A 14,242-nucleotide genomic window follows, 5' to 3' on the forward strand; every position below is an offset into this window, starting at 1 on the left:
TGTTGCTCACCAAATAAAAATTTCAATTCTAAAATTTTTGGTGAAATCCCAACTGTGACGGGAACTTCAAATAAAAATTCAGTCTTGATATCAATAATCTGTATTAATCCATCGTTTAACATTCTTACATAGGATAAAAATTTCACATGAAAACATACATTACATTACGTACAGAGAAAGGTTGGATTGAAGACTATCAAATCAAGAAAGATCCTTCGAAAAAATAATACTGTAACTTACCAACTCAATAAATGTCCAAAAACATTCAATAAATCTTCCTTCCTCTATCTACCCAGCCTCTTCTTGATCGGTAGAAGAACCAGGAGGTAGATTCAAGACTAATTCAACGAGATATGCCTTGCCTACATTAAGATTTGAACATTGTGGGATCGAGATTGGATTTCTATCCAAACGACCAAACCCATTTTGAGTTACTGGGTCTAAGATATATTATTTGTATTTATTTAGTGAACTGTTCAACACATACAAGGTTTGAGCCAAAGTTACTAGGTTCAGATAAACCCGTAACGAGCACTAGATCTGCTCTAGCGTGCAGGTTTCAATTGACGAGCACACTCTTCCTGTGGACGGGGAATAGATTGCCAACCAGTGCAAATGTGGAGAATAGCTTTGAGGGAGTCTGAGGCTGGTTCCAGCGTCCAGACAAGGTAAAATTCACTTGGATGAAAAACACACTCTCCACCAACAACAGTTAACAAACTCCCTTGAGCTCCATTCAGAAACATGTCCCCTTCAGATCTAATTAAACCAGTTCTTGCTTCCTCCTTATCTGCTGCCTAAAATAACCAAAAAAGATGAGAAGGAAACGATACATAAAGACCCTTCGTAGTAATGATACAACAACATACCCAGTGTAATCTTGGTGGAGTCTAGGGCAGGTGATGTGTATGTAGCCTTACCCCTACCAAATGAAAGATAGGGAGGCAAATAAGTTGTTAAGAGAAACAGAATAACAGTAAGAAACAAACATCAATATTTTTTTTTTGGACACATTAAAAATCCCAACACTCCATCTCAAGCACGTTTAGGAAACATATGTATATTTTTTTTTATAACCGTGGTGTCAGGGCCAACCTGCTCCCACCTCCTACCAGCCACTCCACCAAGGCTAGAACATATGGGAAGAAATACATACATGATGTTTCAGGATTATAGCTAGAACCACCCTTCTTTGGATCCACCTCACATTAGTAATCTGATCCATGCTACGTATAAGGTAGTTTTAGACAAGTTTATTTTTGTTAGTACAACTCGTAACAAACTATCTTCCGGGGTTATATGATGATTCTTTCACGACCTGGGGTGTTACTTTACCTAATAAAATATCATCCTTCTCTACCCAGAAGTCAATTAACTCCTCCAAGAACTAGAACTGGAATATTGAGTGTACTTGCCTTACTTGACTTGAACATAAAGATTTCCCAGACGCTAAGTTAAAGTATCGAATCTTGAGATTGCTATAGGCCCTAACAATAGTGTGTAAGTTCCTCAAGTAGTCACAGGCAGATAAACTTATCGAACAACTAGAAAACTATTAGAAAGGAAAATAGTAAGAAAAATCTACTTCCGATGTATCAATATAAGTGAACCTTGAATCAACTAGTGTTGCAAAATCACTAAGTAGGTGTTTGGACATGCGAGATCATACCGCGATATGAAATCAACATTTGGACATGCGATTTCACGCATTTCATCTCATGATTTTATCATGAGATGAAATCCCAAATTCTCCAAAAATCATGATTTGGAAATTTCAAATCATGATTTGGGATTTTTTAAATACAAAAATTGACTCACAAGTTTATATTTTTTAAAAACAGCCCCATTTTTATATCTATTAACCATTTATTTCATATATAAATAAAATTTATAATTCATATTATTATTTTTTAAACCATTTACATCTCATATAATAATTATTATCACTAACGTAGAATTTATTATTACTTCAACAAATCAATTTCTACTTTACCATTTATATTCACCAAATTCATTATTTTTAATCAAATCTATTCACCAACCAAAATGACGAACAAATGGCTCAAAGTAACAATGTTGGTTCGTTTTCACAGTCATATGAACAAGAAAAGCAAGTTCAATGTGAGAGGACTATATTAAAGACTAGTACACCACAACTAATATATGTTTAATTTTTTTTTTATTGAATTAAAGCTTGATCAATAAATATTATATTTTTTAAGAATATTTTTGTGATAGTTTATTATTGGATTTTATAAACTTTTGCTTATTTAGTAAGATTGCATAAATAATTGAGACAATTTTAATAGTTTTACAACTTATGGGTTTTATGTTTATGAGAAAACATACAACATAAAAAAGTCCAAATCGCATATCCAAACAAAACTTCAACTTCATCTCATGATTTCATATCGCATGGCCAAACAGGCCCTAAGAAAACCATCTGAAAAAAAAAAACAAATATAGTGATGCTGTGCAAATTAAAAAGGCATTGCATTACCTTCTCTGTGTAGTATTCGAAAGCTTTTTTCTTCTGTGTAGCTTCATATATGTTGCATTGAGAATATATCTGGAATAAACAGTAACAAACACAATGTACTTGGTTATAAATTATCAACATGTATGATGCATCAAACTACATCGAGGATAAAAGAAATTTACCTGTGATTCTACGCTAGCACAAATAGCATATATACCCCAATTTCTAGTGTAATTGTTGTACAGATGAACTTTACCAAATCTAACACGAGGTTGCCTCTGCCTCGTCCCATCGAAAAAGCAATGGTGGATGGTCACTCTGATACATCTATCACCAACATGAGACGGGTCTGCTCCAATAAGCATTGTCTTATCATGCTGAGCAAAATAACATCTGCAAAAATTCATGAGAATCATTAGTCTGCTATATAAGTACCGATATACAGAAGAATCAGAGAAACAACCATCCAGTACCTAGAAATAGTTATATCTGTGCTTTGTCTGGTAATATCGATTAGCCCATCATCATAATCACGAAGAGAACAGCGGTCTATCCAAATGTGCCTAGAATTTGGTTTTATTTGAATGCCGTCAACGTCATGACCTCTGCCACCTTCAAACTCCAAATTGCATACGATTATGTGCTCACAATCCTTCAGTTGTAAGCCTTTGCCAGTGAGTTTTATCCTTTGGCCACGACCATCAATAGTTTTATGGGATGACACGCGTAGGTAAGACGTGAGATGAATGGTGCCTGAAACTTCAAAAACAATCCATAGTGGTTCTTTCTTACGGCATCCATCACGGAGTGATCCCGGACCATCATCTACAAAGACGAAAGTGTATGGTGTTTAGCAACATGCTGGAAAACTTTCGGAAGCTACATACTACATTAAGATCAGTAACAATTGACATTTTAACTGCAAATTGACATGTCTCAATCCTTTGGATGCCCAAATTAAGTTCTTAACAGCAGGCCATGTTTATGCACAATAAACACCAACGCGTTTACGTCCTCATTTTTTGTTTCTCTTTATTAAAATTACTAAGGAGGTGTTCGGATTGGCTTTTTTGAAGTGACTTATAAGTTAAAAGTTAAAAGTCATAAGTAGGGAACACCCAACTTTTGACTTTTTTTTTGGGTACTTTTTCAGCCTTAAAAAAGTGCTTAAAAGCTCTTTCTCAAAAAATAAGTGCTTAAAAGCACTTTTTGAGTCATCCAAACACTTCCAAAACTAAAAAATAGCTTCAAAAGCCACTAAAAACAAGTCGATCCAAACACCCGCTAAGTTCTATGTCCACTAAATTGAAGTCATCTTTTCTTTCTTCGGAGAATCAAGAAGTGAATAGAAAAACAACATATCAGTAGATAGAATGTAAAATACAATTGCTACTTCTTTGTTAGGCAAAGACATACGGAAATGAACCACCCCTATTGCAACCAAACCGGATACTGCATAAGGCCTTTGGTAATAACTACTTTAGTTCGAGAGGAATGCAGAGGGTAAAATTACCCAGACCAATCTGTTGTCACCATTAACTTTCACCAATGAGGAAGAACTACTTATTATTCACATGACATTTTCTACATTCTAGCCAAGTTATTCTACAACAAACAACAACAAATCCAGTGTAATTCCATAAGTGGGTCTAGGGAGGGTAGAGTACACGCATACTTTATCCCTACCTTGAAGAGGTACAAAGGTTGTTGTTTCTGATAGACCTCGACTGAACAAATGATGATCGATTTGTGGAATAATAGTTACTATCCAAATTCATGCAGAAAATTATCTGAAGTGAGTGATTTCAATCCAATTTCTTTAACCTTTTCTTGAACATTAAATCTTTCGGAGCACATTATAAAATTGTTTAGACAACCCATATAAATAAAAATAGACTTCATTAAATCTAAATACAGAACACCACCATAACTATAACTATAACAATACAAATGAGAAGCAAAGTTATACATATGCTCCTTTTGGTGCTAATCATATCTTCTGATTTTGATAAGCTGTTTCAATTTCAAGCACATTAAATACCAGAACCCTTGAGGCTGCATCGCCAAAAAAAAGGTTTCTTCTCTATGTATCTATATATACATTAGGAGCCATTTGTCCATTAATTTTTTTTTCCTTTTCAAGGAAATACGTTTTATACATATCACCAAATTTTTGAAAACGTAGTTATGACTAGTTTTTCAAGTGAAATATACTTCCCATTAACAAGATTTCAAATTTTGCTCAACTTAAATGCATGTCCAAATGCAATTCCAACATCCAAATACACTTTTTTCATGTTAACTTTAAATACTAGTACTTTTTTTTTCAAAAGTCACACTTTTAGATGAATGTGTGTGCATACTAGGAGAGATATGATTAAGAATGAAGTTACAGGGGATAAGGTGGGAATGACCTCCATCGCTGATAAGATGAGGGAAGCAAAACTTAGATCATTCATACATGTGAAGAGGAGGTAAGATACGCCTATGAGGAGGTGAGAGAGATTAGCTATAGCAGAAGTTACGAAAGGTTAGGTAGGTCAAAGAAGAACGGGAGGGGGTGATTAGACAAGCTATAACACAATTTCAACTGACTGAGGACACGACCCTAGATAGGAAGGCATAAATGTCAAGTATTACAATAGAAAGTTCATAGATAGTCGAGCTTTCTCGTACTTCCAATAATATGATTTAAGTATCCCATTGTTTTTCTCTCCAATGTGTATTAATATCTGTTGCTACATTTGTTTTGTGCATTAATATTTTGTTGACTCTTTTATTCTTACTTCCCTACTTTTTTAAGCCGAGCTTCTATCGAAAACAACCTCTCTACCCCACAAAAATACCGTGACATCATCAACTTAAGATAACAAGTCTCATACAACAAAACACAACACCGAAAATATGTTGGATATATAAGTAAGCAAAACTTACACACTAGTAATGCCTTTTAAAACCATGTTGGCCTATACTAAAACGGACAATATCACTAGCGAACTGAGTCATTACAAATACACTCTACCCTTGTAATAATCCCCAAAACACAATATTATACAATACACATTCAGTCAATAAGGAAAATGAAACAACGGAAGTAAGAGGAGGAAGAGGAACATACCGGCTAATGATGTGACGGAATAGACCGGACCATTTAGACCGCCGATCGCAAATCTGCCGAACCCTTCGGCTCGACCGGCTAGAGCTTTTAAGCTCGAATCGACATCAGCATATGGCAACGCCGCCATGATCAGCAATTTACTGAGCTCTAGGTTTTTGGTGGATGAACCGGGAAACTTTAGCCGCCGGCCGGTGACTTGAACCGGAAGAATCAATTCAACTGTATTTATATTGGAGTTTAGTTAAAGCTTCTATATTGGAGATCTTAAACAAAAAAAAAAAGGCAATAGTAAACTTTATCCTAAATTCGCAACAAGAAAATATAACAATAACATATTCAATATTTTTATAAATAAAGTGTGCCGACCTTATAGCTACGTAAGGATAAAGAGGTAATATTTTAATAGATTCGAAAATAATTTTCAAAACAAATATAAAAAGTAATTTAAAAATGATGAAAATATTAATCAAAGTAAAAAAAATATTATTAATAATAAAATTGATGAATAAGATAATACTAGCATAGATACATTAATATTAATTCTACTTTTCTTTGGTTAAACATGATATTTATAAATAATATCAAAAGTCGGCACTACCATTTTGAGAGCCCCTCTTACACCATTAATACTATTAACATCCGTTTCTTTAATGGTCTGTTTGGAAAATCACCTGATAATTAAAATTGGTGTAATTACTAAAATAGTAATTACCAGTCTAGTAATTACATTGACCTGTTTGGTGTCACAGTGTAATTACACTGTAATTACACATGTCATGTTTGGATGTCACAGTGTAATTACACATATTCTGTTTGGATGCACAATTGCAATCATAAAATTATAATAAATTTTTAAAATAAAAATTAATTATTTAAAATTTATACTAGACAAATAAGAAACTTTATAAATGACATTAAATTAAATATTTAAGATATATATTCTTTTTTGAAAATATATTAATTAATAAACATATTTTCTGTAACTTACATTATGAAAAAATAATTGATTTATATTTTTTCAAATTAATATATTTCAATTGAATTGATCGTAACAACTAAAAGTATGAAGTTTCTACGAACATCGTAAAATGCATGTTTGATAAAAAGAATAATATATAAATAAAATGTCATAAATTATTAAATGTTTGACAAAAATATAATTTATCAACTCTAATTAAAAAATGACGTGCAATGTAGATTCAATATTACTAAAACAAATGAAACTGAAAATATAACATAAGTTATAAATTCAAAACAAAATTTTTCACATAATACTCTTATAACAAATTTCAACATAGCAATAAATATGATTTAGTTTTAGTTTTTCTTAATAAAGAAAACGTAAGTCTATAACTTACTTAACAATAAATTCTATTTTAATTTAAAAATTAGAATATAATAAAATTATGCTAATGAGAAAATAAGCATGACATAAAGAAATAGATAATACGAAAAAATTACATAGAATCACGTAAAGTAAGGTAGAGAATAAGAAGAAAATGAAATATAATAATATAAAATAAAAAATAAACTTTTACAAATTTTTAGAATAATAAAATTAAAAAAAGAACTTAACATAATAGAAGTAAAAAAAATTAAAATAGAAATAAAAAAAATATATCAAGTGGTAATTTACACCATATAATTACCAGCAATTCACAGCCTCTGCCTGTGAATTGTAGAGTGTAATTACCCCCTGCCAATTACACCAATTACCTGCTGACCAAGTAATTACATGTCCTTTCAAACATAACAAGACAGTGTAATTACATCAGTTACACCAAATCCAATTATCAAGTTGTCCTTCCAAAGAAGCCTAAATGTAAAATAAAATGTACGAACTACAATGATTATTATTCTTTTGATTAACTTTTTATATAATTTCACATGAATCAAGCCTTTGTTTATGATTTTCTTTTCTCAGATCCTTGAAAGTTTAAATTTTAAACGTTTTATCAAGTCTAGTTTAATACAAAGTGAATGATTTTTTCAATTTTAAATATATGTTGTTAGTTACTTTACATTCTCTCATTCATCTTTATCTTCTTTTATTAATATTATATTTCGATCTTTAAATAAAATACACAATTTTATCAAACAATAATAACTAAAAATGACAATATTAAATATGTAGATGTATTATTGATCAAATCTCTTACATGACATAAGATATTTAAGATTTTTGAAATTTCATAGTACAGCCCGAATTGATATCATTCATTATTTAGATCATACAGAATAATGGCTAGTTGATTCTACATGTTTTAGAGATAACGATTCAATTTGCACACACTTAAGCTTAGTTGGAGAGAGAGAGAAAATAAATCAAAACCTAGTAAATGTAAGAGTAACTTACAGAAATATTATGAATCTTATCAGATTATGAATTTTATATACATGTATTTGACACGTTTAAATACATGTATGATAGATATACAGGGTTAAAAAGAGGTGTAATTTATTCTAGATACAATGTATCCATGTGGATTCAAATATATATATATATATATATTTGGCTCTCTTGCTCTCCTCTCTCGTATCTCACTCGCCATTTTTTTCTCTCTCGATCACCTCTCTCCATGCATATGGTGTCCCAAATATATGTATTTAGTATTCAAATGCATATATTTAGTGTGATTCACATGTATCTGAGATGATTCACATATATTTTGGAATTTCACTCACCTTCCTCCTATCTCACTGGCCTTTCTACTTCTCTTACTCACCTTTTTCCTTATTTTAGTGTATCTGATAGCAAAAATGCATGTATCTAATTATATCTAACTTGATTATTAGTTAGTGAGACAATATATAATTCTTTTAAACTATAGAAAGAATTAATAAATACGATAAAAATATTTATCTAATTAGATAATCTTTTCTAAAAGAAAGCCATTATGATAAAATTTTCAAACTCAAACCCATAAAGGGTAAACTCTTGATAATTATAGCACAATGTCAAGGTAAGCAAACTTAAAGTTCGTGTAAAAGTATTTATATTATAAAATGTGGCTATATTCTAAATAGTACTATCAAAAGTGTTTACTTGGTCTCACTTTTACTTTCATCTCTATATGATGAAAATTTGATAATTTTTTTAGAAGCGTTGTCGATCTTATAAACTATAAAGTGTGAATTTAAATTGAATTAAATTTTCAAATTCATACCAAATACAGGGTGAATAATTAAAAAAAAAAGTGAAAAATTTATGAATCAAAATAAAATCCTTTTAGTTCCACGAAGTGATTAAATAACATATGTTAGACACCTTTGATACAATAGGTTGTTGTACCCTAGCAATTTCAAACGCCTTGAACTCGTGTGTTTGAATTTCACTAACAACAATGTTTTTCCCTTTTTGAAAGGAGCTTTTGTTGTGCAATTTCTGAACATCATTCGTGAAATTCCTGGCTCCACTACTGGTCAAATCCCTCGGCTTAGGACCTCAGCGATTCCACCCCTACCCTTCTTTTCTCTCTCTCTCTCTCTCTCTCTCTCTCTCTCTATCTTTTTGGTTTTCCATTCGGTGTTCTGAGTTCACATTGGAGCTCCGACTAAATCGGATCGCGCACTGTAGGGCCCATTCGGGGGTGGCGCTCCCAACATGATTTTCTCCATACCCAGGGATCGAACCCCGAAACCTCTGGTTAAGGGTGAAGCACTCCCACCAGTGCACCACAACCTATGTTGGTACCCTTCTTTTCTCTCTGTTCATACTCTCTTCGCTAGTTCATTACTTACTTTTCAAAAGGAAAAATCCGTTTGGCCAGAAAATTTGGCCAGAATGGTATTTTACTTGTGCTATTTTATCTTTTTGAACATTTTTACCTTTTTAACTTTAGTATCTTTTAATTAAAAAATGAAAAAAAGATTAATTTATTTTAAAATAAAAAAAATATTATAATTTTTTTAAATTTTTGGCCAAATTCTGATCAAATTTTCTGGTCATTTAGCATTATCCTTTTCAAAAATATACTCCCTTTGTCCCTAATTACTTGTCCACTTTTAAATTGACACACCTATTAAGAAAACAATTATTGACATAGTGAGTTTACCATTTTACCCCAATTAATTATGAAGTGGACGAATTAAAAACTTTACATTTTCAAAAAATTCTACCTTTTTCAAAGAAATCAATTAAGGGTATAATAGGTAAAAAACAATTGTCCTTGCTTGATTTGTCAAAATGGACAAGTAATTAGAGACAAAATGAGTATTTTTTATATTAAACACACCCATATAATTATACCAAAAAACACGTACTTTGATCTTTTTCCAAAAAGAATATTTATCTGAGCATCCTTGATTCACGTGGTTTATTAAATTTTACATTAATTTAGAACGTGCACAGATGATTTAATTTAATTTTGAGCTACTCCCTCCGTCCACAATTAATTGTCATGGTTTCCTTTTTTAAAGTCAAACAATAAGAACTTTGACCAACATTTTACGATGTATATTTTCATCATATTGATATGCAAAAAATTGCAACTTATAGTACTTTTCGTATAGTTTTGAATATCTAATTTTTTTTAAAAAAATATCGAATTAACATAATCTAATTTAACTTTAAAAATTAGTCAAATTGACTTTCGACATGACAAATAAAAGTGGACAGGGGAGTAACAGTTATTCATTAAATTCCTCTTAATTATTTCCTACTTATTGATTTATTATAATCATAAATGGTCTCAGAAAGTAGTATAACATTTTATTGTGTATCTAATGATTTCGTTGTGCAATCCGGAAATGCTTTTTTCGTTTGTTAGGTATTTATTTATGCACATTCAGAAATTAAATAATATAAATATTAGTTGAAGTAAGCTTATAAATTGCTTGTTTATTTATTACGTCTTTATTTAACTATTCAAACTAGCTAGTAACACAAATTATGTTTATTACTAACATATATACGTGTTTTACTTGTTGTTATCTTCCTTTTTAACATGTTTTAGTAATGCGTTGTTGTGTCAGAATTTATCATAAATAATTTTTGAACATCATTCGTGAAATTCCTGGCTCCACTACTGGTCAAATCCCTCGGCTTAGGACCTCAGCGATTCCACCCCTACCCTTCTTTTCTCTCTCTCTCTCTTTCTCTTTTTGGTTTTCCATTCGGTGTCCTGAGTTCACATTGGAGCTCCGACTAAATTCGGATCGCACACTGCAGGGCCCATTCGGGGGTGGCGCTCCCAACATGATTTTTTCCATACCCAGGGATCGAACCCCGAAACCTCTGGTTAAGGGTGAAGTACTCCTACCAGTGCACCACAACCTATGTTGGTACCCTTCTTTTCTCTCCGTTCATACTCTCTTCGCTAGTCCATTACTTACTTTTCAAAAGGAAAAATCCTTTTGGCCAGAAAATTTGGCCAAAATGGTATTTTACTTATGTTATTTTACCTTTTTGAATATTTTTACCTTTTTAACTTTAATATCTTTTAATTAAAAAATAAAAAAAAGATCAATTTATTTTAAAATAAAATAAAAAAATTCTGGCCAAATTCTGATCAAATGTTCTGGCCATTTAGCATTACCCTTTTAAAAAATATACTCCCTCTGTCCCTAATTACTTGTCCACTTTGAATTGACACACCTATTAAGAAAACAGCTATTGACATAGTGAGTTTACCATTTTACCCCTATTAATTATGAAGTGGATGAATTAAAAACTTAATATTTTCAAAAAGTTCTACCTTTTTCAAAGTAATTAATTAAGGGTATAATAGGTAAAAAAATTTGTCCTTGCTTGATTCGTCAAAATGGACAAGTAATTAGGGACAACTATAATTTGAAAAATGAACAAGTAATTAGAGACAAAATGAGTATTTTTTATATTAAACACTCCCATATAATTATACCAAACAACATGTACTTTGATCTTTTTCCAAAAAGAATATTTATCTGAGCATCCTTGATTCACGTGGTTTATTAAATTTTACATTAATTTAGAACGGGCACAGATGATTTAATTTAATTTTGAGCTAACAGTTATTCATTAAATTCCTCTTAATTATTTCCTACTTGTTGATTTATTATAATCATAAATGGTCTCAGAAAGTAGATATAACAATTTATTGTGTATCTTTAATGATTTCGTTATGCATTCCGGAAATGCTTTTTTCATTTGTTAGGTATTTATTTTTGCACACTTAGAAATTAAATAATATAAATGTTAGTTAAAATTAAGCTAAATTGCTTGTTTATGTATTACGTCTTCATTTAACTATTCAAACTAGCTAGTAACATAAATTATGTTTATTACTAACATATATAGTGTTTTAGTTGTTATCTTCCTTTTTAACCTGCTTTAATAATGTGTTGTTGTGTCAGAAATTTCTCTATCTCACAAAGATAGAAGTAAAAAATATCTATTACGTGAATATTTTACAATAAGGAAAAAACAAAAAGCTACAAACAAATTTTTTTTTTTTTAAAGTTCATCCTTTTTTATGAATTGTTGTTCGCCCAAAAAATGGGGGAACCTCTAAAATTATTTTATTTTTTGTACATTTGGAGAAGGCGAATGTTAATGGTGTAAGAGATAGTTCGTTCATTTTGAGCAAAATGTCTATTTTGGTGTAGGTTTTCAGAGATGATCCGTTTTCATACGTTGTGTCAAAAAAATGTTTGTTTTGATGCCGGACTCCCCAAACAAGTTGATATTTTTATTTGGATTTATCTCAAACCAAATTCATATTAATAACAACATATTCAACATAATTCCACAATTATCATTTAGAAAAATCAGACAAAAGAAAGAGGTTTTGCTAAGAAGATGAAGTGCAAAACAAGAGGAAAAGCAACAAATAATAGGAGACGTGATGAAAAGAGTAGAGTATATACAGACTTACTCCTACTTGAGAAGTATAGAGGTTACTATCAATAGACCCTCGACTCACATTTCAAAATAGGTTTAAAAAAGAAATACAAAGTTCAAGTATTCTGTTTCTCGAGTTTCATATCTGAATTAACAGTAGTGTGAGTTTCTTATATACCTGAATTATCACTAACTATTTATCAAAGCATACCTCAACTATCATTTGTTTCCTTTTCCCATCTAAAATATCACCATTGTTCAGGCAGGAAAAATAGAACAATTGATAATTGAAGTGTGTTTTGATAAATAATCGGTGATAGTTTAAGATAGAAAACTTGCACAACTGATAATTTAGGTTCAAACTCAAAAAATCGAGATACTTTAAATATATTTTTGAACCTACGCTCAAAAAAAAAAAAAACACTTCTAACCCCTACATAGGTCTATTCTTTCTGGTTCTTCAAAGATAACCCTTGATGCTGACAATGACCTTCCAAGTCCAATAGTATCACTTACATTACTCTTTCTTGAATTAAACTTCTTTTGTACTTGATGAGAATTTTTACAGTGAGCAATTGCAGCTTGAATTGGATCAACTTCTGTATACACATCATGATCTTTGTTTCTCACTAACAAATGCATTTCTTGAATATTTCCATGTGTTGAATTCTTTGAAGAACAAGATTTTGTTGTTAACAACTTCTTAATAGCTCCAGAGAATGATGACTTCTTATGATGAATTTTCCCAAAAAAATCTTTCTTGGCAACTAATTTGACACTATTGTTAATCAAACACTTGATTTTTGAATGATGAAATGAGAGTTGTTTGATAAGCCTTAACTTTCTTGTTAATGGCACTTTTGGCCATTTTGACTTTCTTGAACTTTCACAATCTGTTGAGTAGCCAAAAAAGTAGTCTTCTTGATTGTTGAGTTCACCACTAACATGACATGATTGGAAAAAAGGGGTGCTAAAAGATTGTTTGGAATCATCAAAACTTTTGCTAACATGAAGAATTTTTGATGTTTTTGAACTACTTTGATCATCATCTGTTGAGTAGTAGTACTCTTCTTGATTGTTGAGTTTTCTACTAACATGACAAGATTGACAAAAAGGGGTGTTTAAAGATTGATCAAAATCATCAAAACTTTTGCTAACATGAAAAAGTTTTGAACTTTCATCATTTGTTGAGTAGTACTCTTCTTGATTCATGAGTTCTCTTCTAATATGACAAGATTGACAAAAAGGGGTGTCTAAAGATTGATCAAAAAAACCATCTTTTTTGGCAACATGAAGAAATTTTGATGTTTTTGAACTTTCATCTTTTGTTGAGTAGTCTTCTTGATTGAGTTTTCTACTAACATGACAAAATTGACAAAAAGGGGTGCTAAAAGATTGTTCAAGAAAATCATTTTTTTTTGCCAACATGAAGTTTTTTTGTGGTTTTTGAACTTTCATCTTTTGTTGAGTAGTCTTCTTGATTGAGTTTTCTACTAACATGACAAAATTGACAAAAAGGGGTGCTAAAAGATTGTTGAAAATCATCAATTTTTTTGGTAACATGAAGAACTCTTGATTTTTTTGAACTTTCATCATTTGTTGAGTACTTAAAGAAGTAGTTTTCTTGACTAAGATTGCAAGATTGTAAATAAGGGGTGCTAAAAGATTGTTCAAAATCAACAATATTTTTGCCAACATGAAGAAATTTGTTGGTAATTGGATTATTGTGAAGAGGGATGTGATCAAGAGGGAGAAGTTTTCCATTATAGAAAAGTTCATCAGCTGATGTGTTTCTATCAATGAAGTTGGACAACATTTGGAATTC

At 31.0% G+C, this 14,242-nt stretch overlaps 4 protein-coding genes across 4 annotated transcripts in view; 2 read left to right on the forward strand and 2 right to left on the reverse strand.

The window, feature by feature from the left end:
• The window catches only part of LOC125818561 (histone H4), a 400,968-nt gene that overhangs the window by 199,659 nt on the left and 187,067 nt on the right, over positions 1 to 14,242 (forward strand). The window lies entirely within an intron of this gene.
• The window catches only part of LOC125818537 (spliceosome-associated protein 130 A), a 201,231-nt gene that overhangs the window by 31,414 nt on the left and 155,575 nt on the right, over positions 1 to 14,242 (forward strand). The gene's annotated exons all lie outside the window — the stretch shown is intronic.
• The window catches only part of LOC125818553 (caffeoylshikimate esterase-like), a 271,599-nt gene that overhangs the window by 24,580 nt on the left and 232,777 nt on the right, over positions 1 to 14,242 (reverse strand). The gene's annotated exons all lie outside the window — the stretch shown is intronic.
• On the reverse strand, positions 66 to 5,862 carry LOC125818552 (probable pectate lyase 4). Its single transcript, XM_049498041.1, has 5 exons — positions 5,598 to 5,862; positions 2,953 to 3,304; positions 2,662 to 2,872; positions 2,501 to 2,569; positions 66 to 797 (listed from the first exon to the last, which is right to left on the reverse strand). The coding sequence occupies exons 1-5, from the start codon at positions 5,722 to 5,724 to the stop codon at positions 546 to 548; spliced, it is 1,011 nt and encodes a 336-aa protein (XP_049353998.1). The 5' UTR covers positions 5,725 to 5,862; the 3' UTR covers positions 66 to 545.

The sequence above is a fragment of the Solanum verrucosum genome, unplaced genomic scaffold, assembly GCF_900185275.1.
Source record: "Solanum verrucosum unplaced genomic scaffold, falcon-dt-bn FXZP01000252.1, whole genome shotgun sequence".
NCBI classification, from domain to species: Eukaryota; Viridiplantae; Streptophyta; class Magnoliopsida; order Solanales; family Solanaceae; genus Solanum; species Solanum verrucosum.

Coding starts and splice junctions, on each gene's coding strand:
- LOC125818552 (XM_049498041.1), bottom strand. CDS start 5,724: ATGGCGGCGTTGCCATATGCTGATGTCGATTCGAGCTTAAAAGCTCTA. Junction 2,570..2,661: donor GTGCTAGCGTAGAATCACAG/GTAAATTTCTTT, acceptor TGTTTATTCCAG/ATATATTCTCAATGCAACAT. Junction 798..2,500: donor TCGAATACTACACAGAGAAG/GTAATGCAATGC, acceptor TGGTTATTTTAG/GCAGCAGATAAGGAGGAAGC.